At 46.8% G+C, this 26,703-nt stretch overlaps 1 protein-coding gene across 1 annotated transcript in view; it reads right to left on the reverse strand.

Annotated features, from left to right (window-relative positions):
- Positions 1-283: 283 nt before the first annotated feature.
- LOC139266204 (allantoinase, mitochondrial) overlaps positions 284-26,703 on the reverse strand; it is a 29,787-nt gene continuing 3,367 nt past the window's right edge. The window contains exons 2-11 of the mRNA XM_070884034.1: positions 24,909-25,060; positions 17,687-17,801; positions 15,691-15,837; positions 14,090-14,135; positions 5,628-5,721; positions 4,306-4,492; positions 3,977-4,115; positions 1,996-2,168; positions 1,876-1,908; positions 284-421 (exon numbers count right to left, since the gene is read on the reverse strand). Of these exons, the coding sequence (XP_070740135.1) occupies positions 284-421; positions 1,876-1,908; positions 1,996-2,168; positions 3,977-4,115; positions 4,306-4,492; positions 5,628-5,721; positions 14,090-14,135; positions 15,691-15,837; positions 17,687-17,801; positions 24,909-25,060 (1,224 nt within the window). The remainder of the gene's footprint in view (positions 422-1,875; positions 1,909-1,995; positions 2,169-3,976; positions 4,116-4,305; positions 4,493-5,627; positions 5,722-14,089; positions 14,136-15,690; positions 15,838-17,686; positions 17,802-24,908; positions 25,061-26,703) is intronic.

Consider the following 26,703-nt stretch of genomic DNA (forward strand, 5'->3'; position numbering starts at 1 on the left):
GGATAGACCAGTAGGACTTTACCTGTCCCTCATTTTACATACGTTCTTGTATAACACTCTTCTATTGTGGTACAGCAGTTCAAGGCACCTCCTGTTTGTACAAAATGTCTCCATCCATTTTTTTTAAACACGTTAAATATTCATCCACTAATAGCAGCATCGAATTTCTAGGTTTGTGTTTGCTGGATGCACATGTACTGAGAGATGGGATAGATTGGTCCTCATTAATGGAACAGAAGAAAATACATTTAGGAAAAAGTGTACAAGTGAATCTTCATACAGTTTATAAATGAGTACTATCGATCAGGATGTGTTCTCCCAGGGGTTTGTCGGAGAATTTTCCTTGCAGGTAGACTATCTTCCCACGGACAATAGTAGCAAAAATCTCTCCTTGCAGTCGGTGTCCAAGATATGGGGTCAACTGGAAGGCAAACAGAATTGGCATCATTTCTTTTTAAATATGTTTTTTAGAATATGTTTCTGAAGGTGAGGGACGTAAATGGAACTCTTTACCATTTTGGGTGCCTAAGGGCAGCATTAAGTGCCCATGAGTGAGATATTGAAATATATAAAATTATTAGAAGGCTTAACACGGTAGGCATTAAGAGGATGTTTCCTCTGGATGGAGAGTCTATAACTAGAGGTCATAGTCTCAGAAAGAGGGTTTGGCCATTTAAGACTGAGCTGAGGAGAATTATTTTCACTAAGAGGGTGGTGAATCGTTGGAATTCTCTACGCCAGAGGGCTGTGGATGCTTAGTCGTTGAGTATATTCAAGACTGAGATCGATAGATTTTTGGATACTAAGGGAATCAAGGGATATGTGGATAGGGCAGGAAAGTGGAGTTGAAGTAGATGACCAACCATGATTTTATTGAATGACGGAGCAGGCTCGAAGGACTTCCTGCTTTTTCTTGTGTATAACCATGGTCAGAAGGTGAGTAAAGCTTTCTACTCTTCTCTCATAATGTGGCTTAACCTCAAACACCCGAGCATCCCTGACTGCACCAGTGTGACATCTCTGAGTGATAGAGCATAATGAAAGTTATTTTTGCACCCACTGGAAACTAAGCTTTGAGTCCCTGTACCCTTACAATCAGCAGATGGGTCTTTTATCCCACCAGATAGGGCTGCATTTGAATCTGGAGCCAGCGGTGAGAGGCTGTTTAACTTTCTGTATTAAGTAGTCCCATGCTCCTTGTTTTATTTGTGTGTTGGGGGAGTTATTTTTTTATTTGAGCTATTTTCCGTTCACCAGCCATGACTGAGAGTGTCCTAGGTACAAAATCTGCTCCCAAGCTTCCTCCAATTGGTCGCTGAAAACAGCTACTGGAGGAGCCTGTGCGTATAACTCATTCTGATCAGTTCCTCCCCTTTGTTAGACGTTGAAGGAAGATGCCTATCTTCTTCTCTGCACCGACTCACAGTAGGATTTATTTTAGGAATGTGTAATGCACCTGTTGTTATTTGGGACTAGCAGCCTGTGTCTGATGGGTTCAGGAACTCCTTTTGATTTTTTCAACACCTTTTAGGCTATCATGGCATCCGTCCCACACTCAGTACCACAGCCGGTGTCAGTCCTGAGACAGGCTGCCTCACATTTGCAGCCTCATCTGCTGAGTTTCAGTCATAAAGCTTTCCATCTCACGTGCTCCTTCAGTCAGTGCTTGAGGGCTGTCTGTCTCACAGTCACTGCACCGATTCTGCCAGTTCTCAGACTAGCTGTTGATGGAATTACTCAAGGAATGGGAGCACCTCATCTGAATGTGGAGAGGAGGTAGAAAGAGAGCAGAGGCACTAACCCCAGTGTACAGTGCTGACAGCTGGAGGAATTTAAAGGGAGCGAGGCTAAGCAGATTGCATTAAGGACACTTACTTTGTTTTTGTGGTGAATTAAGGCCTCTCTCACCTGCAAACAACAATAATCAGTTACTGAGGTTATACTCAGAAATGGAAACGTCGTCATGGTGAAGGTGATAATGTGTTAGTAACCTACCTCAAACTCTCTGTCAGGATCCCATATCACAAGGTCAGCATCCTTACCAGCGACCAGAGACCCCTTCCTGTTCTCAATCCTACACAACTTGGCTGTGTTTTTACACATCAGGTTCACTGTGTCCTGCAGCGTGAATCCTCGCCGCTGAGCAGAGGTCCAGAACAGAGGGAGACCTTTTAAAAGAGAATGACGATTTAGAGAGAAAGAGAGTGATAACGGGCCAGTGCCCACCTCAATACTTGGATGGCAGGAAATGCCTGTTCTTCATGCCCGAGTTACCAACACATTATTGATGTGTACCCCGAGGTTGGCTAATGGCTGATCACTATCAAGTACTGGCAGTGGTAAATGGCTCCCGAGTAAAAACGGAGGATAGACTGCCCTATTACACATTTTAATTCCAGCCGAGTAGGTTCTACATTGGTTTAGCTAATGAACTGGGTGATGGCCAGTAAGGTGTATAATCGTGGTCTATGTGGTAACAGTACATGGTCTTTGTGTCATTAGCATATAGTCAATGTGTTTACAGTACTTGGTGTTTGGGTGGAGATAAGGAATAATAAGGGGAAAATGTTGCTACAATGTGGGAAATGTGAGGTTATCCACTTCGGCAGAAAAAATAGAAAAGTAAATTATAATTTAAATGGAGAAAAATTGCAAAGTGCTGCAATACAGAAAGGCCTGGGGGTCCTTGTGCATGAAACACAAAAAGTTAATTTGCAGGTACAGCAAATAATCAGGGCGGCAAATGGAATGTTGGCCTTTATTGCAAGGGGGATAGAGTATAAAAGCAGATAAGTCCTGCTACAAATGTACAGGGTATTGGTGAGGCCACACCTAGAGTACTGCGTACAGTTTTGGTCTCCGTATTTAAGGAAGGATATACTTGCATTGGAGGCTGTTCAGAGAAGGTCCACTAGGTTGATTCCGAAGATGAGGGGGTTGACTTATGAGGATAGGTTGGGCATATACTCATTGGAGTTCAGAAGAATGAGAGGTGATCTTATTGAAACATATAAGATAATGAGGGGGCTCGACAAGGTGGATGCAGAGAGGATATTTCCACTCATAAGGGAAACTAAAACTGAGGGGCATAGTCTCAGAATAAGGAGCCGCCCATTTAAAACTGAGATGAGGAGGAATTTCTTCTCTCAGAGGGTTGTAAATCTGTGGAATTCACTGCCCCAGAGAGCTGTAGAGGCTGGGTCATTGAATATATTTAAAGCGGAGATAGACAGATTTTTGAGCGATAAGGGAATAAAGGGTTATGGGAAGCGGGCAGAGAAGTGGAGCTGAGTCCATGATCAGATCAGTCATGATCTTATTAAATGGTGGAGCAGGCTCGAGAGGTCAACTGGCCTTCTGCTCCTATTTCTTATGTTCTTATGTGTTGACAGTATATGCTAACTGCACAGTCTGTTTGCTGATAGGACATAGTATATGTGCATGACTTATGTGTTAACAGTACATGGTGTATATGTTAGAAAGAATTTGCATTCCCAGGACGCCCCAAAGTTCTTTACAGCCAAGTGCAGTCACTGTTATATTGTCAAAAATGGATACATGCACAACAAGGTCCCACACACAACAATGAGACGAAGGTCCAATTAATCTGTCTTGGTGGTGTTGGTTGAGGGATAAATGTCGGACAGGACAGCATGGAGACCTCCCCAACACTTCTTCGAATAGCGCCATGGGATCCTTTACATCTGCTTGGACAGGCAGAGAGAGACTTGGTATAAGTCTCAGCCAAAAGACAACATCTGGCCATATAGCATTCTCTCGGCATTGAAGTTTTACGCTAGATTATGTGGAGTGGAACTTGAACCCAAACCCTTCTGATTCAGAGACGAGAGTGCTACTAACTAAGCCAAGCTGACATTGCTGACAGTACACGGGTGATCTGTTGACAGTACCCCATCTATACATTAACGGTGCATATGTTAACTATTTGAATTTGGCTGACACAGATCTGACTCACCAAATTGCAGAGAAGAAATCCCTCCCCACGCTTTGAGGAAGTCTCCAGATTGTAGCAGTTTGAGGTCGGCAGTGCATGGAGAATGGTCAGAGACCACCATGTCTATCTTTCCAGCTTTCAGCGCAGACCACAGCTGCTCCTGTGTGGGAACAGAGAGTGAATGACTAGCACCACAATTGGTATATAGACCAATGTAGTCTATGACACTATAAGGCATGGGCAACACAATAATAATAACTACATTGTAGTTTTAACGACATACCATCTTCATTCTGGAATGAAACGTGTCATTGAAAATTGGACTCATTAATAAAATGCAGAATCCACACCTGATTGTTTCTTGTCCTAATTGGAGGGCAGCACTTATATTGTGTGGCACCGTTTGGTATGTCTTCAGCAGCCAGTGAGAGATAATGGTGAGTGGTCTCAACAGTCAGCAGAGCCCCTGCTTTACGAGCTTCATCTATGATGGGTAGGGCTTCCGCAGTGGAAAGATGGACAATATGGCAGTGAACTCTGGGAGAGAAGAGCAGAAAGCAAGTGTGATTTCTAAAGACAACTGGACTATCCATCCACTGAAAGGTACGCAGCATTTGTGACTTTTTAATTTTTTGGGAACATGATCAAACTACTGTTTAGACTGTTCCTAGGGCTGAGTGACAGGGTGCGTTCGAATGGAGTGAAGAGTTCTTCCCTCTTTGACAGGGGATAGGGCGATGGCAGTGGTTTGTGAAACTGCTCACTGGGATGGTGTCAGGACCATCTCTCTAATTTAAACCTGGTGATTGCTGGGTGTCTGGGAATAAGTTGGAGAAATGGTACTGCGATACCAAAGGGACAATGGAGATTTTGCACATGCAAGTGTGTTCTCCAGCAAATTATGTCCCTTCCTGTGTTTTACTTTCTATGTATGAGGGATGTAAGAGTTTGCTGCTGTCTGAGAGATTTTCACAGGCAGGAGACACATGTGAAGCTAGGACTCCCTGCGCCTTTTTGGGATGGATACAGATTGTTGAGACGCAGCTACAACTTACGCGGCTAGATTTTCCACTAATTGAGAATGAAATGGGCAGTAAATTTAGCTCAACCAGTTCTGGTCCTGGCATAAAAATTGAGAAGAAAGAAAGTTTTTAGTTCATTCTAATCCTGCCCCTCCTCAATATGAAAACACACCATAGGGTATGATCTTGGTCAGGACACAACTGTCCATTCCAGTTACCTTTATACCCACTCAATTGCCTCGATACTCACTGCTCCAATCTAGTTGTCTTAATACCGACTGTCCTCCAGTTGCCTTACTAGTCACTACTCCAATTCAGTTGCCTTAATACCTACCTCCCCCTCTAGTTGCCTTTATCCCCACTGCCCCAATCCAATTCATTTTTGCCCACTGACTCCACTCCAGTCTCCTTTATGCCCTCTAGCCCCTTCCCTGTTATCTTTATATCCACCATTACCACTCCAGTTATCTTATCCACTCATTTGCTGTTGAGAAAATTATGCAAATGTCAGAAAACGCTGCGCCCCCCCAAGAGCATCCCGAACACTGGGTTTAATCATTTGCGATGTTAGTGAATACTATAGAGAACCACCTTTCAGTGCAGCCTGTGCCATGATTGGGCTTTTTGTGCAGCTAGAATGAATTCCCTACCTGTACTGGAGACAAAGTTTAATTACTGTTCGAATGGCTTCCACCTCCATTTCATCAGGCCGGGTCGCCAGGAATGTTGTGTAATCACAGGGGTCTGAGGACAGAGTCACATGTGACACAAGGAAAGAGAGCGATGGAGACACAGTGAGGCAGAGACATGGGGAGAGAAAAAAGTGGAGGCACAAAGAGGGAGATAGAAGCAGATGCACGAAGAGAGCCGGAGAGATGCGGGGAGAAAAAAAGTAGCGGTTTGGAGGGAGATAGAGACGGAGAAGCAAAGGGAGAGAGGCAAGGCATGGAGAAAAAAGGCACTGACAGAGATAGGCAATGACACAGACAAACAAGGACTTTGGAGAGGCAGTGATGGAAAGAAGCTGAAACACAGAGAAGAAAACTAGTACCATACATCTTATGAAAGGCTGAAATCAAGAACTAATACCATACCACTACGTAATTTATCAATTTATGATGGTAAAATTGATTGCTGGATCCATGAGAGTGTCACTGGGATGCAGCTAGCCAGGATTGGATGATTGCAAAAATAGGTTGAGTATTCTTGAGTTACGCCTCACAACTACTTCTCTCACTCAGCAGCCGTTTGGGTACATTAGGTTAAGTCTGTGACAGGAAAAGTTGTACGTGGTCCATGTTGATGAATATTGCACATAGCCCATGTTGGTCACCATTGTACATGGCCCATGTTGGTGAACATTGTACATGGTCCATGTGTGAATAATGTACATGTCCATGTTGGTGAATATTGTACATGGTTCATGTTGGTGAACAGTACATGTTCCATGTTGGTGAACATTATACATGGTCCTTGTGTGAACATTGTACATGGTCCATGTTACAATAATAATAACTTTTATTTATATAGCATCTTTAATGTAGTAAAACATCCCAAGACAAAACAGATACATTTTTACACCGAGCCAGATGACCAAAAGCTTCGTTAAAGAGATAGGTTTTAAGGAGCGTCTTAAAGGATTAAAGACAAGTAGAAGAGTGGAGAGGTTTAGGGAGGAAATTCCAGAGCTGAGGACCCAAACAGCTGAAGGCACGGCCACCGATGGTTGAGCAGTTACAATGAGGGATGTTCAAGAGGGCAGAATTTGAGGAACGCAGACATCTTCTGGGGTTGTGAAGCTGAAAAAGATTACAGAGATAGGAAGGAGCAAGGCCATGGAGTGATTTATAAACAAGGATGAGAACTTTGAAATCGAGCCAATGTGGGAAGAAAGCACATTGTGACTTGGTGCGAGTTAGGACAGGGGCTGCCGAGTTTTGGATGACCTCGAGTTTACGTAGTATAGAATGTGGGAGTCCAGCCAGGAGTGAGTTGGTGTAGTCAAGTTTAGAGGTAACAAAGGCACAAATGAAGGTTTCAGCAGCAGAAGAGCTGAGGCAGGGGCAGAAGCGGGCAATGTTACAGAGGTGGAAAAAGGCAGTTTTAGTTATGCTGCGGATGTGTGGCTGGAAACTCATTTCAGGGTCAAAAATGACACCTAGGTTGCAAACAGTCTTGTTCCCCACAGATTGATGCTAGGGAGAGGGGTGGAGTCAGTGGTTAGGGAACGCAATTGAGAGGTATTGGAGGAGGATGGAGTGGTTAACTGTGTCAAAGGCTGCAGACAGGTCCAGAAGGGCGAGGAGGGATAGTTTACCTTTGTCACATGCACACCGGATGTCATTTGTGACTTTGATGAGAGTAGTTTCGGTACTGTGGCAGGGGTGAAAACCAGATTGAAAGCATTCAAACATTGAATTCATGGAAAGATGGTCGCGGATTTGGGAGGCGACAACACGTTCAAGTACTTTGGACAGGAAAGGGAGTTTGGAGATGGGGCGATAGCTAGCAAGCAAAGTGGGGTCAAGGGTTGTTTTTTTGAGAGGGGTGATGACAGCATATTTGAAGGAGAGGGGAACAGTACCTGAGGAGAGATAACTGTGAACAATTTTGGCTAACATGGGAGCCAAAAAAGGGAGTTGGGTGGTCAGCAGTTTAATGGGAATAGGGTAAGGGAGCAGGAGGTGGATCTCATAGACAAGATGAGCTTGGAGAGATCAAGAGCGAAGATCAAAGAGAAACTGGAGAAACATAGAAAATAGGTGCAGGAGTAGGCCATTCGGCCCTTCAAGCCTGCACTGCCATTCAATGAGTTCATGGCTGAACATGCAACTTCAGTACCCCATTCCTGCTTTCTTGCCATACCCCTTGATCCCCTTAGTAGTAAGGACTACATCTAACTGCTTTTTGAATATATTTAGTGAATTGGCCTCAACAACTTTCTGTGGTAGAGAATTCCACAGGTTCACCACTCTGAGTGAAGAAGTTTCTCCTCATCTCGGTCCTAAATGGCTTACCCATTATCCTTAGACTGTGATCCCTGGTTCTGGACTTCCCCAACATTAATAAGAACATAAGAATTAGGAACAGGAGTAGGCCATCTAGCCCCTCGAGCCTGCTCCGCCACCCAACAAGATCACGGCTGATCTGGCTGTGGACTTAGCTCCACTTACCCGCCCGCTCCCCATAACCCTTAATTCCCTTATTGGTTAAAAATGTATCTATCTGTGATTTGAATATATTCAATGAGAAAGCCTCAACTGCTTCCTTGGGCAGAGAATTCCACAGATTCACAACCTTCTGGGAGAGGAAATTCCTTCTCAACTCGGTTTTAAATTGGCTCCCCCGTATTTTGAGGCTGTGCCCCCTAGTTCTAGTCTCCCCGGCCAGTGGAAACAACCTCTCTCCTGTCTATCCCCTTCATTATTTTAAATGTTTCTATAAGATCACCTCTCATCCTTCTGAACTCCAACGAGTAAAGACCCAGTCTACTCAATCTATCATCATAAGGTAACCCCCTTATCTCCGGAATCAGCCGAGTGAATCGTCTCTGTACCCCTTCCAAAGCTAGTATATCTTTCCTTAAGTAAGGTGACCAAAACTGCACGCAGTACTCCAGGTAAGGCCTCACCAATGCCCTGTACAGTTGCAGCAAGATGTGAATTTAGGGCTAGGACAGAGGGAAACCTCAGAGGACGTTTGGCCCAGTGGGCTAGGGGAAGGAAGGGAAGTGGCAGAGGCAGCTGATTGAATGGTCTCAATCTTTGAGACAAAGAAGTCCATGAGCTCCTCACACTTGTTGTTGGAGATGAGTGTGGTGGAGACAGGGGAGAGGGGTTTAAGGAGATGGTTAGCAGTAAAGGATGGTAGCCTGGAGATATTTTTGCAATCCAGAATGATCCTGGAATAGTGAGCAGTTTTTATAGACAAGAATAGGAACCGATAATGTTTTATGTCTTCGAGCCAGATCTGGCAGTGAATGGATAAACCAGTTGTCCGCCATATCTATTCAAGTCTGCGCCCTTTTGACTTGAGAGAGCAAAGATGAGGGCTGTACCGGGGGAATGGTCAGCAGGGAGAGAGTAATCTTTTTAATAGGGACTAGGGCATCAAAGGTGGTAGTGAGGGGGTGATTGAGCAGATCGATGGCTGAAGAAATGTCATTGTTAAAAGACGGCCAAAGGTTGGACAGTTTTGAGTTGATAAGTGCAGTTGTTAGAGAGTTTGGGGAGAGTTGTTTCCAGGGGCGGATGTAGAAGGAAGTAGATTTGGATTGGGGAAGGGGGATGTGGGTTGAGAGCGATACAAGGAAATGATCAGAGATGGCTTTATCTTTAATTGACACGGTTGGAATAGCAAGGCCACAAGAGGTTGCAAGGTCAAGAGGATGACCGTAAATATAGGTTGAGGAATTTACATGGAGGGAAAGATTAAGGAAGGACAGGAGGGTAATGAACTCAGAGGAGAGAGAGCATGTTGAATTAAGATGGAAGTTGAAGTCACTGAGGATGAGAAGTCGCTTGGTATAGAGGCTGAGGGAGGAAAGCAGTGAGGATATATCTGTGATAAAGTTTTAACTTACTTGGGTGGGCAATAGAGAACGAGAATTTTGAATGAGAGGTGAGAATGGCATAAGGCGAGTTGTTCAAAAGATGAGAACATTCAGGAGGAGTAGGGGGACAGACCAAGATATGATTTGGTGATGAGGGTTATCCCGCCACCATGGCAGTGTGGGCGGGGAAAGTGGTGGAAGGGAAGGCTTCAATTAAAGGTAGTGTGTCATTATCCCTCAGCTAAGTTTCCGTTAGTGCCATGATGTCGATGCAGTCATCCACGATAAGGTCATGGATTGCAAGTGCCTTGTTTGCAAGTGAGCGGACATTCTGCAAGGAGATTTTGAGAGGATCCGTGACGGCTGCACGTGGTCATTGGTTGGAGGGATGAGTTGGATGGGGAGGAGAGGCACAGAGGGAAGCTGCAGGCTTGTCTAAAAGGGAGTCAATTCTGGGATGGAGGCACATACATAAGACCATAAGAAAGAGGAGCAGGAGTAGGCCATTTGTCCCCTCAAGCCTGCTCTGCCATTCAATAAGATCATGGCTGATCTGTTCCTGGCCTCAACACCATTTCCCCGCCCGTTCCCCATAACCTCTGACTTCCTTATCATTCGAAAATCTGTCTATCTCCATCTTAAATATATTGAAAGACCCAGCCTCCATAGGTCTCTGGGGTAGAGATTCACACTCCTCTGAGAGAAGAAATTCCTCCTCTGTTTTAAATGGGCGACCCCTTAATCTGAAACTATACCCCCTAGTTCTAGATTCCCCTATGAGGGGAAACATCCTCTCTGAATCTACTCTGTCAAGTCCCCTCATAATCTAAAATGTTTCAATAAGATCACCTCTCATTCTTCTAAACTCCAATGAGTATAGGCCCAACCTGCTCAACCTTTCTTCATATGACAACCCCTTCATCTCAGGAATCAACCTTGTGAACCTTCTCTGAACTGCCTCCAATGCAAGTATATCCTTCCTTAAATAAGGAGACCAATACTGTACGCAGTACTCCAGGTGTGGTCTTACCAACGCCCTGTACAGTTGTAGCAGGACTTCTCTACTTTTATACTCCATCCCCCTTGCAATAAAGGCCAACATTCCATTTGCCTTCCTGATTACTTGCTGTGCCTGCATACTAACTTTGTGTTTCATGTACAAGAACCCCCAGATCCCTCTGTACTGCAGCATTTTGTAATTGCTCCCCATTTAAATAATAATTTGCTTTTTCATTTTTCCTACCAAAATGGATAACCTCACATTTTCCCACATTGTAGTCCATCTGCCAAATTTTTGCCCACTCATTGAGCCTATCTATATCCCTTTGTAGATTCTATGCATCCTCCTCACAACTTGTTTTCCCACCCATCTTTGTATCATCAGCAAACTTGGCTACATTACACACAGTCCCTTCATCCAAGTCATTAATATAAATTGTAAATAATTGAGGCCCCAGCATCAATCCCACTAGTTACAGTTTGCCAACCTGAAAATAACACATTTATTCCGACTCTCTGTTTTCTGATAGTTAGCCAATCCTCTATCCAAACTAATATGTTATCCCCAACCCCATGTGCTTTTATTTTGTGCAGTAACCTTTTATGTGTCACTTTATCGAAGGGTTTCTGGAAATCCAAATACACCACATCCACTGGTTCCCCTTTAAGCACCCTGCTCATTACATCCTCAAAGAACTCCAGCAAATTTGTCTCAAATGATTTCACTTTCATAAAGCCATGCTGAATCTGCTTGACTGCATCATGATTTTCTAAATGTCCTGCTACTACTTCCTTAGTGATGGACTGGTTCAAGGAGGGAGAGAGGGAAAACTAACAAAACAAAAAGCAGATAAACCGGTAGCGCAGTTTTTACCGGGGTTGCTCGGGATTTGTAGGCGGAAATCATTGCTAAAACCAAAGGGCAGGAACTTGCGATAAGTTTGGAAAAGTGAAGCAATCGGCCGGAGAATTTAAGGAGGAATCGGAAGAAAGTGGCAATGAATAGGCTTGTCGTCTGCATCATGTTTTCCTTTACCCAAACGGGCCCCTGGCAGAAGGAGCAGTGTGGTGGCCTGGCCCAGCAGTCTGCGTGGCCCCCGGCCTGCGAGCACCATCGGAGCTGGCTGGGGAGTGGAAGGAGCAGCGTGGCGGCGTACCACTCCAGGGAGCAGCACGTGCTGGAGCAGGACAGCAGCACGAGCTGGAGCAGGAAAGCAATGGCAGCGCAGAGGGTGACTGGATTGGATATCACCAAGATCCAAGTCGCTGATTAGAGCATGGGCAGGTACTGCAGGAGCGGCGAGGTCGGGGCAAAGGAGCGTCGAGAGATTGTAGAGGGACGTGATTTGGGGCCAAGGAGAGGCGAGGGCCCAGGGGCAGCCCACACTGCAATATGTGTGCGCACTAGGTCCGTGCAGCAGAGCTGGTCTCCAGTTGTCTTGGGGAATCGTTGCCACTGGACTAAGACCTAGCTCTGTCAAGCCCGTGTGGTGGCTGGTGTGCAACGGACACCACATGTTAAAAAAATCCAGGTACAGGCATCTTCCACCCTACACTATGTAGTTCAGGACCTGGAATATTAGGTCCTTCATTGAAACACCTGTGAACTTTTTGGCATGGAAGCAAGTCATCCTCGACTCGAGTGACTGCCTATGATGATGATGATGATGATGAATGATGGACTCCAGCATTTTCCCAATGACAGATGTTAAGCTAACTGGTCTATAGTTTCCTGCTTTCTGTCTCCCTCCTTTCTTAAATAGGGGTGTTACATTTACTATTTTCCAGTACGCTGGGATCTTTCCAGAATTCAGGTATCACATCCATTATCTCTATAGCTACTTCTTTTAAGACCCTAGGATGCAGGCCATCAGGTCCATGGAATTGTCCACCTTTAGACCCATTAGTTTGCCTAGTACTTTATCTCTAGTGATAGTGATTGTTTTTAAAGTTCCCCTCTCCACCCCCCCCCACCCCCTCACCCAATAATTCCTTGATTATCAATTTTTGGGATGTTTTTAGTGTATTCTACCGTGAAGACTGATACAAAATATTTGTTCAAAGTCTCTGCCACGAAAGTAGGAAGGTTGTAGAGTAATGAAGTGTTGGCGTAGGGATTTTGGAGGATAGAGTATACGAGAGAGGACAGATGAGAGGTGGCATATCGACATTAGATACTGACCAGGGAGGGAAAGAGAGAAAAAGCAGAAGAAGGAAGTGTAAAAAGAAGTCAATGGCTCGGGTCTGAAGCGGCAGACAAATAGATACAAGCGAAAAAAATAAAAAAAATAAATTCAATGTTGGTGAATAATATACATGGTCTATGTTGGTGAACATTGTATATGGCTCATGTTGGTCAATATTGTACATGGTCCATGTTGGTCAACATTGTACATGGTCCATGTTGGTCAACATTGTATATGGCCCATGTTGGTCAACATTGTACATGGTCCACGTTGGTCAACATTGTACATGGTCCACGTTGGTCAACATTGTACATGGTCCACGTTGGTCAACATTGTACATGGTCCACGTTGGTCAACATTGTACATGGCCCATGGTCCATGTTGGTGAATATTGTACATGGTTTGTTGGAAGAAAGAAGCCTCTGATGGTATCAGTGGTCTTTCTCATTCGATGTTTCTGCATATTGTTATATTTAGATTTATCCTTCAACTAACACCTCAACAGATTATCTGATCATTATCACATTGCTGTTTGTGGGACCATGCTGTGAGCATTAGCTGCTGGGTTTCCTGCATTACAACAGTGACTACACTTCAAAATTATTTTATTGGTTGTGAAGTGCTTTGGGACATCCAGAGATTGTGAAAAGCGTTATATAAATGCAAGTCTTACGTTTTTGCCTTTGCCTGACACTTACAAGATTCTACAAAGAACAATGAGATAAATGACCAGATAATCTGTTTTAGCGATGTTGATTGAGGGATCAATGTGGCCACTTGGAGAACTCTTCTTTCTAAAATAGTGCCATGGGATCTTTTACAGCCACCTGAGAGGTAGAGACTCTTCGTTCAACATCTTATCCGAAAGATGATACTTCTGGTAGTGCAGCACTATCTCAGTACTGCACTGAAATGTCAGCCTAGATTATATACTCTTACCTCTAGATCTGGAGTTGAACCCAAAACCATCTGATACAGAGGTGAGAGTTGCCACCGCTGTGCCAAGCTGGTACTTATGGATATTATTCATGCAGGTAACTAATTGGTGATATCCCTCCTATAATAATACAATTTAAAACCAGGCCGACTAGTGAAATACAATAACTACATTATTGGCCTTCAGAGGATCCATACCCAGTCATTAAGAGGCTAGTTGGTCGCTAACTAGGAACAGTCCATTAGACTTTGTCTTTCATTTAATGTATGTTTTCATATTTGAAAGTTTTGTTTTAATTTTTGTTTAATGGCTGCAGCTATTGCGTACATTTGTGAATGCAACTTAAGACGTAGTTACATTTACAGGGTATATTTGGCAGATAGCTCGATCCTTGCATGGTTATTCTCCATTACAACCTCCATCACTTCTTATACTTACTGTTTAATAGAGGGGTCACATGCTCCAGCTCTCTCTCTGCATGGAACTGGTGAAGCAATACATATTCAGTTAGCTATTTCATGCTTATCGTGATGAACAATGTCACCACATGGAATACTTTCCAGTTTGGTGTACCCAGTGTGGGTCAGATCAGGTACAGTGTAAGCTAGATAAAGAATAAAGTTTCCTTTGTACTACCCCATCAAACACTCCTAGGTCAGTTACAGAGCAGGCTAGGTACAGAGTAAAGCTCCCTCTACTCTGTCCCATCAAAACTCCCAGGTCAAGTACAGCACGGGTTAGATACAGAGTAAAGCTCCCTCTACACTGTCCCATCAAACACTCCCAGGGCAGGTACAGCACGGGTTAGATACAGAGTAAAGCTCCCTCTACACTGTCCCATCAAACACTCCCAGGACAGGTACAGCATGGGTTCGATACAGAGTAAAGCTCCCTTTACGCTGTTCCATCAAACATCCTCAGAGCAGGTACAACACGGGTGGGATCTATGCTACATCTTTGGAGACTGGTTAACAAGCATGCGCCTCCGAGATAACCCAGGTTTTAGTTTGGGAGCAGAATCTCATTTTACATCAAATAACTTGATGGTTATTTCCTATTATCAGGGAAAATAACGAATAGGGGTGTGTGCGTGGACTTTACCACCAGTTAGAAGTGTTTCTTACATTGAATTACTTTGAAGCACAGCGTCTTGTTATATAGCCAAATCTGGCAATCATTTAAAGTCACAAAAACAGTAAGAAAATGGATGACTAGTTAATTAGCTCTTTGTAATTTTGGTTGAAAGAAGAATGTTGGCCAGGGTAAGTATTGGAATAGGCAGACAAACACAGCTTTAATATCTCATCCATAGAACAGAGCCTCAGTACTCACTGAGTACTGCACTGGAATGTCAGCCTAGATTATATGTTCAAACACCTAGACCCAGGGGTAAGAGAGCTATCTGAAGCAAGCTCAGGTCATTAACCAATATACCGTAGAACTGAGGCTCTGACAGCACAAGGTGGGAGCTGTCACTGGAATGGATTTTACAGGAGTACGATTCAGATTACAGCAGCTGACCATGCTTTACATGTCTGCTCTGAGGTCCGTGATGTTCCACCTATTAAAGTGAGTGAGCAGAGATTGCAGGCTAGTGGGAGTACAAGCAGAACATCCTGGCTACTGCGTTCAACCAACAGAACTGAGCATATAACCCGAGCTCTGTGGATGAAGACATTGTGGGCATCTTAATTCACAGAAGGACTGGCACTGGGACTATAGGACTGTGCTTCACACTGGGTCTGCCTATCCAGAGGGTCCCCAGTATATGGGACTCTGTGCTTCAGTCTGCACGTGTCTGCCTGGAAGGCCCACTCTGTATAGAACCCTGTGCCTTATTACCAGATGTATCTCTTTTGATGCTCCATGTCTGTCTATCTATGCACAGTTACAAATCAGCCCAATCCACAGCTTTGTTGCAAACAGAACACTTGAACCTTGACCTTTATTGCTGTGAGTAGAGATAGGGTAGCATTGTGTGCCTATTGAACTTTTATGATAGATGGAGGTAGAGTGAGATAGAGAGATTGCATATTTACCAGTAATACCCGGCCTGTGCCCTGCAGTTGAGCCAGGGCTGCCCGCAGATCTGCTTCAGTAATGTGAGGGAATTCGTCCACTCCACTGTGAATGAGGAAGCACTTGAACCCCGGGACTCCAGCCTCAATCATGGGGCGCAGTGCAGACTGGGAATGAAACAGAGGGATTAAAACTGTGCAGTAGTGTGTTCGACAGTTACTGGGCTTGGCTTGCAGATTAAATTTACTTCTGAGTCACTTCTGTTTCCTCCTTTATTTTGTACCGCGAAACTGACCCCATACCTTTAAATAACACGATCGGGTTGGATTGGATTACTGACACTGATATTTCTCTCAACACGGTAGTGAACACTCGCATTTAAATCAGGGTTAAAATATCAGTCTGCTTCTGAACCAGAGACTCTGGAACTTCCTGAAATGTGAATTCGACACCAAAGCCCTGAAACTGAGATTTAAGCACAACCCCCACCACCCAGGCCCCCTCACCCGCCCTCCCACCCAGGCCCCCTCACCCGCCCTCCCACCCAGGCCCCCTCACCCGCCCTCCAACCCATGCTCCCTCACCCGCCCTCCCATCCATGCCCCCTCATCCCCCCTCCCACCCATGCCCCCTCACCACCCTCCCACCCAGGTCCCCCTCACAACCTCCCCCCCCCCCCCCCACCCAGGCCTGTTCACCCCACCTCACCCCCCTCCCACCCAGGCCTCCTTACCCCACCCTCCCACCCAGGACCTCCCTCCCATCCAGGCCCCCTCACCCAGGCCCCTCACCCCACCCAGCCCCCTCCACTCACCGCCCCTCCAACACCCAGGCCCCTTCACCCCACCCTCCCACCCAGGCCCCCTCACCCCCCCTTTCACCCAGGCCTCCTCACCCAGGCCCACTCACCCCACCCTCCCAGCCAGGACCCCCTTCACCCCCCCCCCCCACCCAGGCCCCCCCACCCCTCCTTCCACACAGGCCCTCTCACCCCACCCTCCCAGCCAGGACCCCCCCACCCAGGGCCCCTCATGCAGGCCCCTCACCCCCCCCTCCTACCCAGGACACCTCTCACCACCCCTCCCACCCAGGACCACCCCTCACCTCCCTCCCACCCAGGCTCCCCCCACCCCCCCCTCCAACCTATATCCCCTCACCACCCTTCCCACCCAGGACCCCCCCTCAACCCCCTCCCACCCAGGACCCCTCACCCCCCCCCCTCCCACACACGACCTCCCTCACCCCCCCCTCCCACCCAGGACCTTCCCCTACCCAGGCCCCCTCATCACCCCTCCCACCCAGACCCCCAACACCACCCCATCCCACCCAGGCCCCCCTCACCCACCCTCCTCACCGCCCCTCCCACCCAGGACCCTCCCCTTCCTAGGCCCCCTCACCCCCCCCCCCCCAACCAGGCCTCCTCACCCCCCTCCCACCCAGGACCCTCCCCCACCCAGGCCCCCTCACCACCCTCTCTCCCATCCAGCCACCCTCACCACCCCTCCCACCAAGGCCCCCTCACCCCCCCCTCCCCCAACCCCCTCAAACCCAGACTCCATCACCACCCCTTCCACCCAGGACCCCCCACCCCTACTCAGAGTCTCACTCAGCAGGAGTGCAGATCGGGGAAGTGGGCACAGCGACTTGACTGTCCACTTTTGATTGGCTGGAGGATTAGGAGTGGTACACATTGGGTATGCCGTACTTCACATCGGTCCCTGCCATCTGCACTCCTGTTGAGTGAGATCTCCACGCTGGCAGAAATTTCTTGCAATTTTGGTGCTTAAAAGTTTATTTTTCCCCTGTCACTTCTGCACCACATGACATGCTTACTGAGCTTCCCAACGCACTCATTGGCAGCAAACTAAAGCATTACATCGAGCCAGGATCTGTCCTGCTCTGTCCCTATAAACGCCCTGTCCCACCCCATCCTAACATGCGCGACCCATAGAATCAAACTAGTCAGGCTAATTCATCTGTTAAAAGTGAGGGTTTAATTATTTTTAAGAGGTTCACCTGGTTGCCTGGGACAACACCTCCCCAGAATGCAGTATCAACAAAACACTTGCCTCTGGCCGCGTGCAGTTTAGTTTGGAAGTTTTCTAGCGTAGTTGTTGGTGGATTGCTGTTCCTGTCCACAACATGAAAACACAGAGACTGGGTGTTACACATGTCAGTCACTCATAATACAGTCACAGCTCACTGGACAGACAGGGACTGGGTGTTACACATCAATTTACATTAGGTACATAGTGTAGTGGTTATATTATTGGCCTAGTAATCCAGAGGCCTAGACTAATAATCAGAGACAGTAAATAAAATCTGAAAATCTGGAATGAAAAGCTAGTATCAATAATGGTGACCATGAAACTATCGGATTGTCATAAAAACCCATCTGGTTCACTAATGTCCTTGAGAGAAGGAAACCTGCCGTCCTTACCCAATCTAGCCTATCTGCGACTCCAGACCCCAAAGCAATGCTCTTAACTGCTTTCTGAAATGGCCTAGTAAGCCACTCAAAATGTTACAAAGAAGTATAATAAGAATAAAACCGAACAAACCAATCTGCTTCGACCTAGGCATCAGATTTGGACATGATAACGACACACCTAGCCCAGTCAATCCAGCAAAGTCCTCACTAATACCTGGGAACTTGTGCGAAAATTGGGAGAGCTGTCCTACAGACTAGTCAAGGGACAGCCTGACAGAATCATACTCACAGAATCAGAGCTTTCAGCCAATGTTCCACTCCTCCATCACCATCCCTGGATATGGTCTGTCCCACCAGAAGGACAGACCCTCCCGAGGTGATGGTACAGTGGTATACAGTCAGGAGGGAGTGGCTCTGGGAGTCCTCAACATTGACTCCGGACCCCATGAAATCTCATGTCATCAAGTCAAACATGGGTAAGGAAACCTCCTGCTGATTACCATCTACCGTCCTCCCTCCGCTGATGAACAAGAAGCACTGTGGGTAGCAAGGGCACAGAATGTACTCTGGGTGGAGGACTTCAATGTCCATCACCAAGAATGGCTCGGTAGTACAACCACTGACTGAGCTGGCCAAGACATAGCTGCCAGGCTCGGCCTGCGACAGGAGGTGAGAGAACCAACATGAGAGAAAAACCTACTTGACCTCGTCCTCACCAATCTACCTATCACAGATGTATCTGTCCATGACAGAATTGGTAGCAGCGACCATCACACAGTCATTATGGAGACGAAGTATCATCTTCACACTGAAGACACCCTCCATCGTGTTGTGTGCCACTACCACCGTGCAAAATGGGATAGATTCAGAATACATTTAGCAGCTCAAAACTGGGCAGCCATGAAGAGCTGTGGGTCATCAGCAGCAGCAAAATTCTATTCCACCATAATCTGTAACCTCATGGCCCAGTATATCCTTCACTCTACCTTTACCATAAAGCCAGGAGACCAAACCTGGTTCAATGAGCAGTGTGGAAGACCATGCCAGGAGCAGCACCAGGCTTGGCTGAAAATAAGATGTCAACCTGGGGAAGCTGCAACACAGGACGACATGCATGCTGAGCAGTGGAAGCAGCATGCTATAGACAGAGCTAAGTGATCCCACAATCGCCAGATCAGATCAAAGCTCTGCAGTCCTGCCACATCCAGTCATGAATGGTGGTGGACAATTAATCAACTAACGGGAAGAGGAGGCTCCATGAATATTCCCATCCTCAATGATGGCAGAGTCCAGCACATGAGTGCAAAAGACAAGACTGAAGCGTTCGCAACCATCTTCAGCTAGAAGTGCCGAGTGGATGATCCATATCGGCCTCTTCCTGAGGAACCCACCATCACAGATGCCAGTCTTCAGACAATTTGATTCACTGCATGTGACATCAAGAAATGGCTGTACGCACTGGATATGGTTAAGGCTACGGGCCCAACGACATCCCGGCTATAGGGCTGAAGACTTGTGCTCCAGAACTAGCTGTGCCTCTAGCCAAGCTGTTCTAGTACAACACTGGCATCTCCCCGAAAAATTGTCTAGGTATGTCCTGTTCACAAAAAGCAGGATAAATCTAATCCGGCCAATTACCGCCCCATCAATGTATTCTTAAATATCGCAAAGTGATGGAAGGTGTCATCGACAGTGCTATCAAGTGGCACTTGCTCACCAATAACCTGCTCACAGTTGCTCAGTTCAAATCCGCCAAATGTCAGAGATGAGGTGAAAGTGACTGTCCATGACATCAAGGCATGTGTCACCAAGGAGCCCTAGCAAAACTGAAGTCAATGGGAATCAGGGGAAAACTCACCACTGGTTGGAGTCTTGCCCAGCACAAAGGAAGATGGTTGTGGCTGTTGGAGGCCAATCATCTCATCCCCAGGACATAGCTGCAGGAGTTCCTCAGAGCAGCGCACTAGGTCCAACTTCAGCTGATTCATCAATCATTTTCCCTTCATCATAAGGTCAGAAGGGGAAATGTTCGTGATGGCTGCACAGTGTTCAGTTCCATTCTCAATTCCTCAGATAATGAAGCAGTCCATGCCCGCATGCAAAAAGACCTGGACGGCATTCAGGCTTGGGCTGATGATAAGTAGCAAGTAATAGTCACGCTACATAAGTGCCAGGCAATGGCCATCTCCAACAAGTCAATGGGAATCAGGGGAAAACTCTATCCACCTCCTCTTGACATTCAATGGCATTATCATCGTTGAATCCCCCATCATCAGCATCCTAAGATCACCATTGAACAGAAATTTATTTGGACCAGCCACATAAATACTGTGGCTACAAGAGCTGGGTATTCTGCGGCAAGTGACTTACCTCCTGACTCCCCAAATCCTTTCCACCACCTAGCAGGCACAAGTCAGGAGTGCGATGGAATACTCTCCACTTGCCTGGATGAGTGCAGCTCCAACAACACTCAAGAAGCTCGACACAATCCAGGACAAAGCAGTCCACTTGATTGGCACCCCATCCACCACCTTCAACATTCACTCCCTCCACCACCGGGGCAACGTGGCTGTAGTGTGTACTATCTACAAGATGCACTGCAGCAACTTACCAAGGCTTCTTTGACGGCACCTGCCAAATTAGGACCTCTACCACCTAGAAGGACAAGGGCGGCAGGCGCATGGGGACACCACCACCTCCACATTCCCCTCCAAGTCACACACCATCCTGACTTGGAAATATATCGCTGTTCCTTCAGCATCACTGGTTCATGAAGGCGGCTCACCACCACCTTCTCAAGGGCAATTAGGGATGGGCAATAAATGCTGGCCTTGCTAGCAACGTCCACATAAATAAAAATAAAGTTACCTGTTAATACATTCACAGATCACTGGACAGACAAGGATTGGGTATTACACATAGCAGTTACTTGACGGATCATCCTCCACTATTTCCGTCACCTCCAGTGTGATCCCACCACCAAAAACATCTTCCCCATCCCTCCGATTTCAGAATTCCGAAGGGACCGCTCCCTCCGCAACACCTTGGTCCACTCCTCAATCACCTCCAACACCCCCTCCCGTTCCCACAGCACCTTCCCGTGCAAGCGCAGTAGATGCATCACCTGCCCTCTTACCTCCTCTTATCCCAATGTCCAGGGCCCCTAAAACTCCTTTCTGGTGAAATAGTGATTTACTTGTACTTCTTGCAATTTAGTATACTATATTCGCTGCTCATGATGCATTCTCCTCTATACTTGGGAGACCAAATGAAGATTGGGTGACTGCTTTGCAGAACACCTCTGTTCAGTCCGTAAGTGTGAGCCCGAGCTTCCGGTCACCTGTCACTTTAATTCTCCGCTCCACTTCCACTCTGACCTTGGCCTCCTGCACTGTTCTAACTTAGCTCAATGCAAGCTCGAGGAACAGCACCTCATCTTTTGTTTAGGCACTTTACAGCCTTCTAGACTCAACATTGAGTTCATAAATTTCAGACTATAACCTCTGCCCCTATTTTTTCACATGGAAGCTGTTGATGATTCTGCCATTCCCATTTACCCCTCTTCTAGACCCATCTCTTGCCTTCCACCCTATCACAGACCTCCCCCTTTTGTTCTTTCCTCCCCTCCCTCCTTTCCCTGCCCCTACACTTGCTTAAAATCTGTTATATCTCTAACCTTTTCCAGTTCTGATGAAAGGTCATCGACCTGAAACATTAACTCTGTTTCTCTCTCCACAGATGCTGCCTGAACTACTGAGTATTTCCAGCATTCTCTGTTTTTATTTCAGTCACATGATGGTTCACAGGACACATATGGCCATTTTTAAATCGAGAAACTTAAATGGAAGGCCTGGCCCCAGAGTACAGATTGTTACCAAGGTCGAAGTCACATTGTGACAGACAACACCATTAATATTTTGTCCGTGTCTGTGCAGATGATTGGCGCAGTAATGGTGACTGTATTAATTTTCAGACGGCTTAAGGCCGAGGTCCAACAAAAAACACGCGACCTAAAGAATAGATGGTGGGTGGAGAAAGCACAGAAGATTCAGCAGCTGGCCGACAGCCATGATGTGCGAGGATTCTTCACCTCAGTCAAGGCCACCTACGGCCCAAGCACCCAAGGCCTCACCCGACTGCTGGCCAAGAACGGGGAGACATTCATCAAGGACACCGAGGCAGTCAAGGCCCACTGGAAGAAGTACTTCAAAGATCTCCTTAATCGAGACTCTGCCTTTGACACGAGTGTCCTCGATCCTATCCCGCAGCATTCAACCCGCCACCATCTCAGCAAAACCCCAGCCCTGCACAAGGTAGAAAAGGCCACCCACCAGCTCAAGAACAACAAGGCAATGGGAGTGGATGGGAGGCACTGAAGTATGGCGGAGAGGCATTATTGGCACGAATGCAGACCTCATCTTTCTCATCTGGAAGGAGGAGAGCATGTCGGAAGATCTCAGAGATGCAGTGATCGTGACCATCTTTTAAAAAGGGGACAAGTCCGACTGCGGCAACTATAGAGGAATCTCCCAGTTGTCAACCACTGGGAAAGTTGTGGCTAGAATTCTCCTCCACCGTTTTCTCCCTGTGGCTGAGGAGCTCTTCCCGGAGTCACAGTACGGACTCTGTCCACTACGGGGCACAACGGACATGATCTTTATGGCGCAACAACTGCAAGAGAAATGTAGGGAACAGCAACAACCCTTGTACATGGCCTTTTTGACCTTACAAAGGCCTTTGACACTGTTAACCACGAGGGACTATGGAGCGTCCTCCTCCATTTCGGCTGCCCCCAAAAGTTTGTCACCATCCTCCGCCTGCTCCACGATGGCATGCAAGCCATGATCCTGACCAACGGATCCACCACGGACCCAATCAACGGCCAGACCAGCGTCAAGCAGTGCCAACCCTCTTCTCGATCTTCCTCACTGCAATGCTCCACCTCAGACTCAACAAGCTCCCCGCTGGAGTGGAACTAAACTATAGAACCAGTGGGAGCCTGTTCAACCTTCGTCGTTCAACCTTCGTCGCCTCCAGGCCAGATCCAAGATCGTCCCATCCTCTGTCGTCGAACTATAGTATGCACACATTCAGAGGCAACATCTTCACTGAGGCATACGAAAGCATAGGCCTTACACTAAACATCCGTAAGACAAAAGTCCTCCACCAGCTTGACCCCGCCACACAGCACCGCCCCCCTCAGTCATCAAGATCCACGGCGCGGCCCTGGACAACGTGGACCACTTTCCATACATCGGGAGCCTATTATCAGCAAGGGCAGACATCGACGACGAGGTCGCCTCCAGTGCGCCAGCGCAGCCTTCGGCCGCCTGAGGAAGAGAATGTTCGAAGATCAGGCCCTCAAATCACCAAGCTTATGGTCTATAGGGCTGTAGTGATACCTGCCCTCCATATGGCTCAGAGATGTGGACCATATACAGTAGACACCTCAAATCACTGGAGAAATACCACCAACGATGCCTCCGCAAGATCCTGAAAATCCCCTGGGAGGACAGACGCATCAACGTCAGTGTTTTCAATCAGGCCAACATCCCCAGCATCGAAGCACTGATCACACTCAACCAACTCCATTGGACGGGCCACATTGTTCACATGCCCGACACAAGACTCCCAAAGCAAGCACTCTACTCGGAACTCCTACACGGCAAACGAGCCCAAGGTGGGCAGAGGAAATGCTACAAGGACACCCTCAAAGCCTCCTTGATAAAATGCAACATCCCCACTGACACCTTGGAGTCCCTGGCCAAAGACCGCCCTAAGTGGAGGAAGAGCATCCCGGAGGGCGCTGAGCACCTAGAATCTCGTCGCTGAGAGCATGCAGAAAACCAGTGCAGGCAGCGGAAGGAGCGTGCGGCAAACCAGACTCCCCACCCACCCTTTCCTTCAATCACTGTCTGTCCCACCTGTGACAGAGACTGTAATTCTTGAATTGGACTGTTCAGTCACCTGAGACTCACTTTTGGAGTGGAAGCAAGTCTTCGAGGGACTGCCTATGATGATGAATTTGTGTCACTAGGTGACACTATTGACACATCACTCACACTGTGGGATCTGATGGACCAAAACTGCTAAATCTCCATGTTCTACAGGGGATTGACTGTACCGGTTGTGCGCCTGTGCATATTGAGTCACTTGGTGCACTGAATAGAGGAAAATCTGGGGAAGTGCACTCCTGTAGAGGGAGCTTTGAAAGAAAATGGAGATTCAACTTTGAAAGCTTGATTTCAGGCAGTTAATTAATTTATACGATATAAATATGATCAGAACTGTGCTTTTCTATTATGAACTGCTCACAGACAAACACAAGTGAGAAACAGCACAGGTGAACAGCAACACAAATCCAGCAGATCATGGGGGGTGAGGGTTCAGGCACCAGTCTGACACACTGACACACATAAGAAATAGGAGCAGGAGTAGGCCATTTAGCCCATCGAGCCTGCTTCGCCATTCAATAAGATCATGGCTGATCTGATCTTGGCCGCAACTCCACTTTCCTGCCCGCTCCCCATAACCCTTGACTCCCTTATCATTCAAAAATCTGTCTATCTCCACCTTAAATACATTCAATGACCCAGATCCACAGCTCTCTGGGGTAGAGAATTCCATAGATTTACAACCCTCTGAAAAAAGAAATTCCTCCTCATCTCAGTTCTAAATGGGCGACCCCTTATTTTGAAACTATGCCCCCTAGTTCTGGATTCCCCCATGATGGAGGACATGCTGACACACTCAAGAGGTAACTGTGATATTTAGTAGTACACCATCACTTGTGTCCTGGCTCCTTACAGCGGCATGTCGACAAGAGTTGTTATTCCACCTGCTGCTGCCGCTCTCGTCGCTGTCCAGTAGCCCTCCCAGTCAGTGCGTCCAGGTTCATTGACATGGACATGACTGTCCACAACACCAGGCATTACCACCAGCTCTCCAACATCCAGGATCTGCACCAAGTCAATGATTGATAGAGATCAGAGCAGGCAAACAGCACCCAGGGACAACATCATCAGTCATTAACCAATTGGTCAGCTGTACCCCAAAATACTTTTTTTAGATGCTGCAACTGGCAGGCTTGGAGTCTGGGAAAAGGCACAGACCACTTTGAAAGCATTGGGATTCAACGTGAGAGGACAGGGCTATGGACACCTCCCGTTCATTTATTGAAGCCAACACAAGACCGATGGTGTCTCAGGACTGTAAGGATCCTATGTAAAGTGAGGTTGAGCAGTCCCTAAGCACTTCCACATATCTACAGCACCAAACTGCCTTTAATTTAGCATTAAATTGTAAATCTCACTCAGAAAACCCACAGGATGGTAGAAGTGGGAAGTGGCCAACGATGCAGCAAAGCCGGTTTTGTGATGCTGGACTTAGATGCAGAATTGGGTCAGTGTATATTTTATGAGGTCAGGGTCCAGATAGTGGCTGGTTGGTCAGATGAGACAATTAAGCAAAGGGGTCAGTTAAATTTGCAACTCTCCCAATTGTTCAGATATTAAAATTAATAAGAGGAAAATTTGGAAAGTCACATATCGCATTGCCGACCCTCATGAATGACTGTCCAATCTACCTTTACATACACCAAGGCTGAATGCTGCAAGTTCTTACTCATAAAACCTGGGAGTGTTTGGTGGGACAGTGTAGAGGAAATTTTACTCTGTATCTAACCCGTGCTGTACCTGTCCTGGGAATGTTTGATGGGACAGTGTAGAGGGAGGTTTATTCTGTATCTAACCCATTCTTTAACTGCCCTGGGAATGTTTGATGGGACAGTGTAGAGGGAGTTTTACTCTGTATCTAACCCATTCTTTAACTGCCCTGGGAGTGTTTGACAGGACCGTGTAGAGGGAGCTTTACTCTGTATCTAACTCATTCTTTAACTGCCCTGGGAGTGTTTGATGGGATTGAGAGCTCTCATCTTGCTAGGCAAATAATTCATTAAATCTGAATGTAATATTCAGTGCCTTTGAAGTTCCCACTGCTCATGTTAGTCGACGAAGAATGTAATAATGTTCTTATTAGATTTGGCAGTGACTTTAACTTATTTAAGGCAACATTCAATTTTAAAATAAATGGGTTAGCGGCTGTGTTAAAAGAGAAGATGGACAATGGTGCTTCAAGCCGTGAAGCGTTTATCCATAAACTCACCAACAACAGGCTGACAGAACCATGTTAACGTTTGTCGCCCAGGTTGTATAAATTCAGTGAAATGCCTCGCGGGATACTGCCGTTTTGACATGCTGCATTTTAATATTAAATATGTCAACTTTGGCTCAGTGGGCAGCACCCTCGTCTCTGAGTCAGAAGGTTGTGGGATCAAGTCCCACTCCAGGGACTTGAGCATATAAATCTAGGCTGACACTCCAGTGGAGTGCAGAGGGAGTGCTGCACTGTTGAAGGTGCTGTCTTTCGGATGAGACGTTAAACCGAGGCCATGTCTGCTCTCTCAGGTGAGTGTAAAAGATCCCATGGCATTATTTTGAAGAAGAGATGGGGAGTTATCCCCGGTGTCCTGGCCAATATTTATCCCTCAATGAACATAACAATCTGGTCATTTTGTGGGAGCTTGCTGCCTACAAGTCGGCTG

This window comes from Pristiophorus japonicus, chromosome 6 (genome assembly GCF_044704955.1).
Source record: "Pristiophorus japonicus isolate sPriJap1 chromosome 6, sPriJap1.hap1, whole genome shotgun sequence".
NCBI classification, from domain to species: Eukaryota; Metazoa; Chordata; class Chondrichthyes; family Pristiophoridae; genus Pristiophorus; species Pristiophorus japonicus.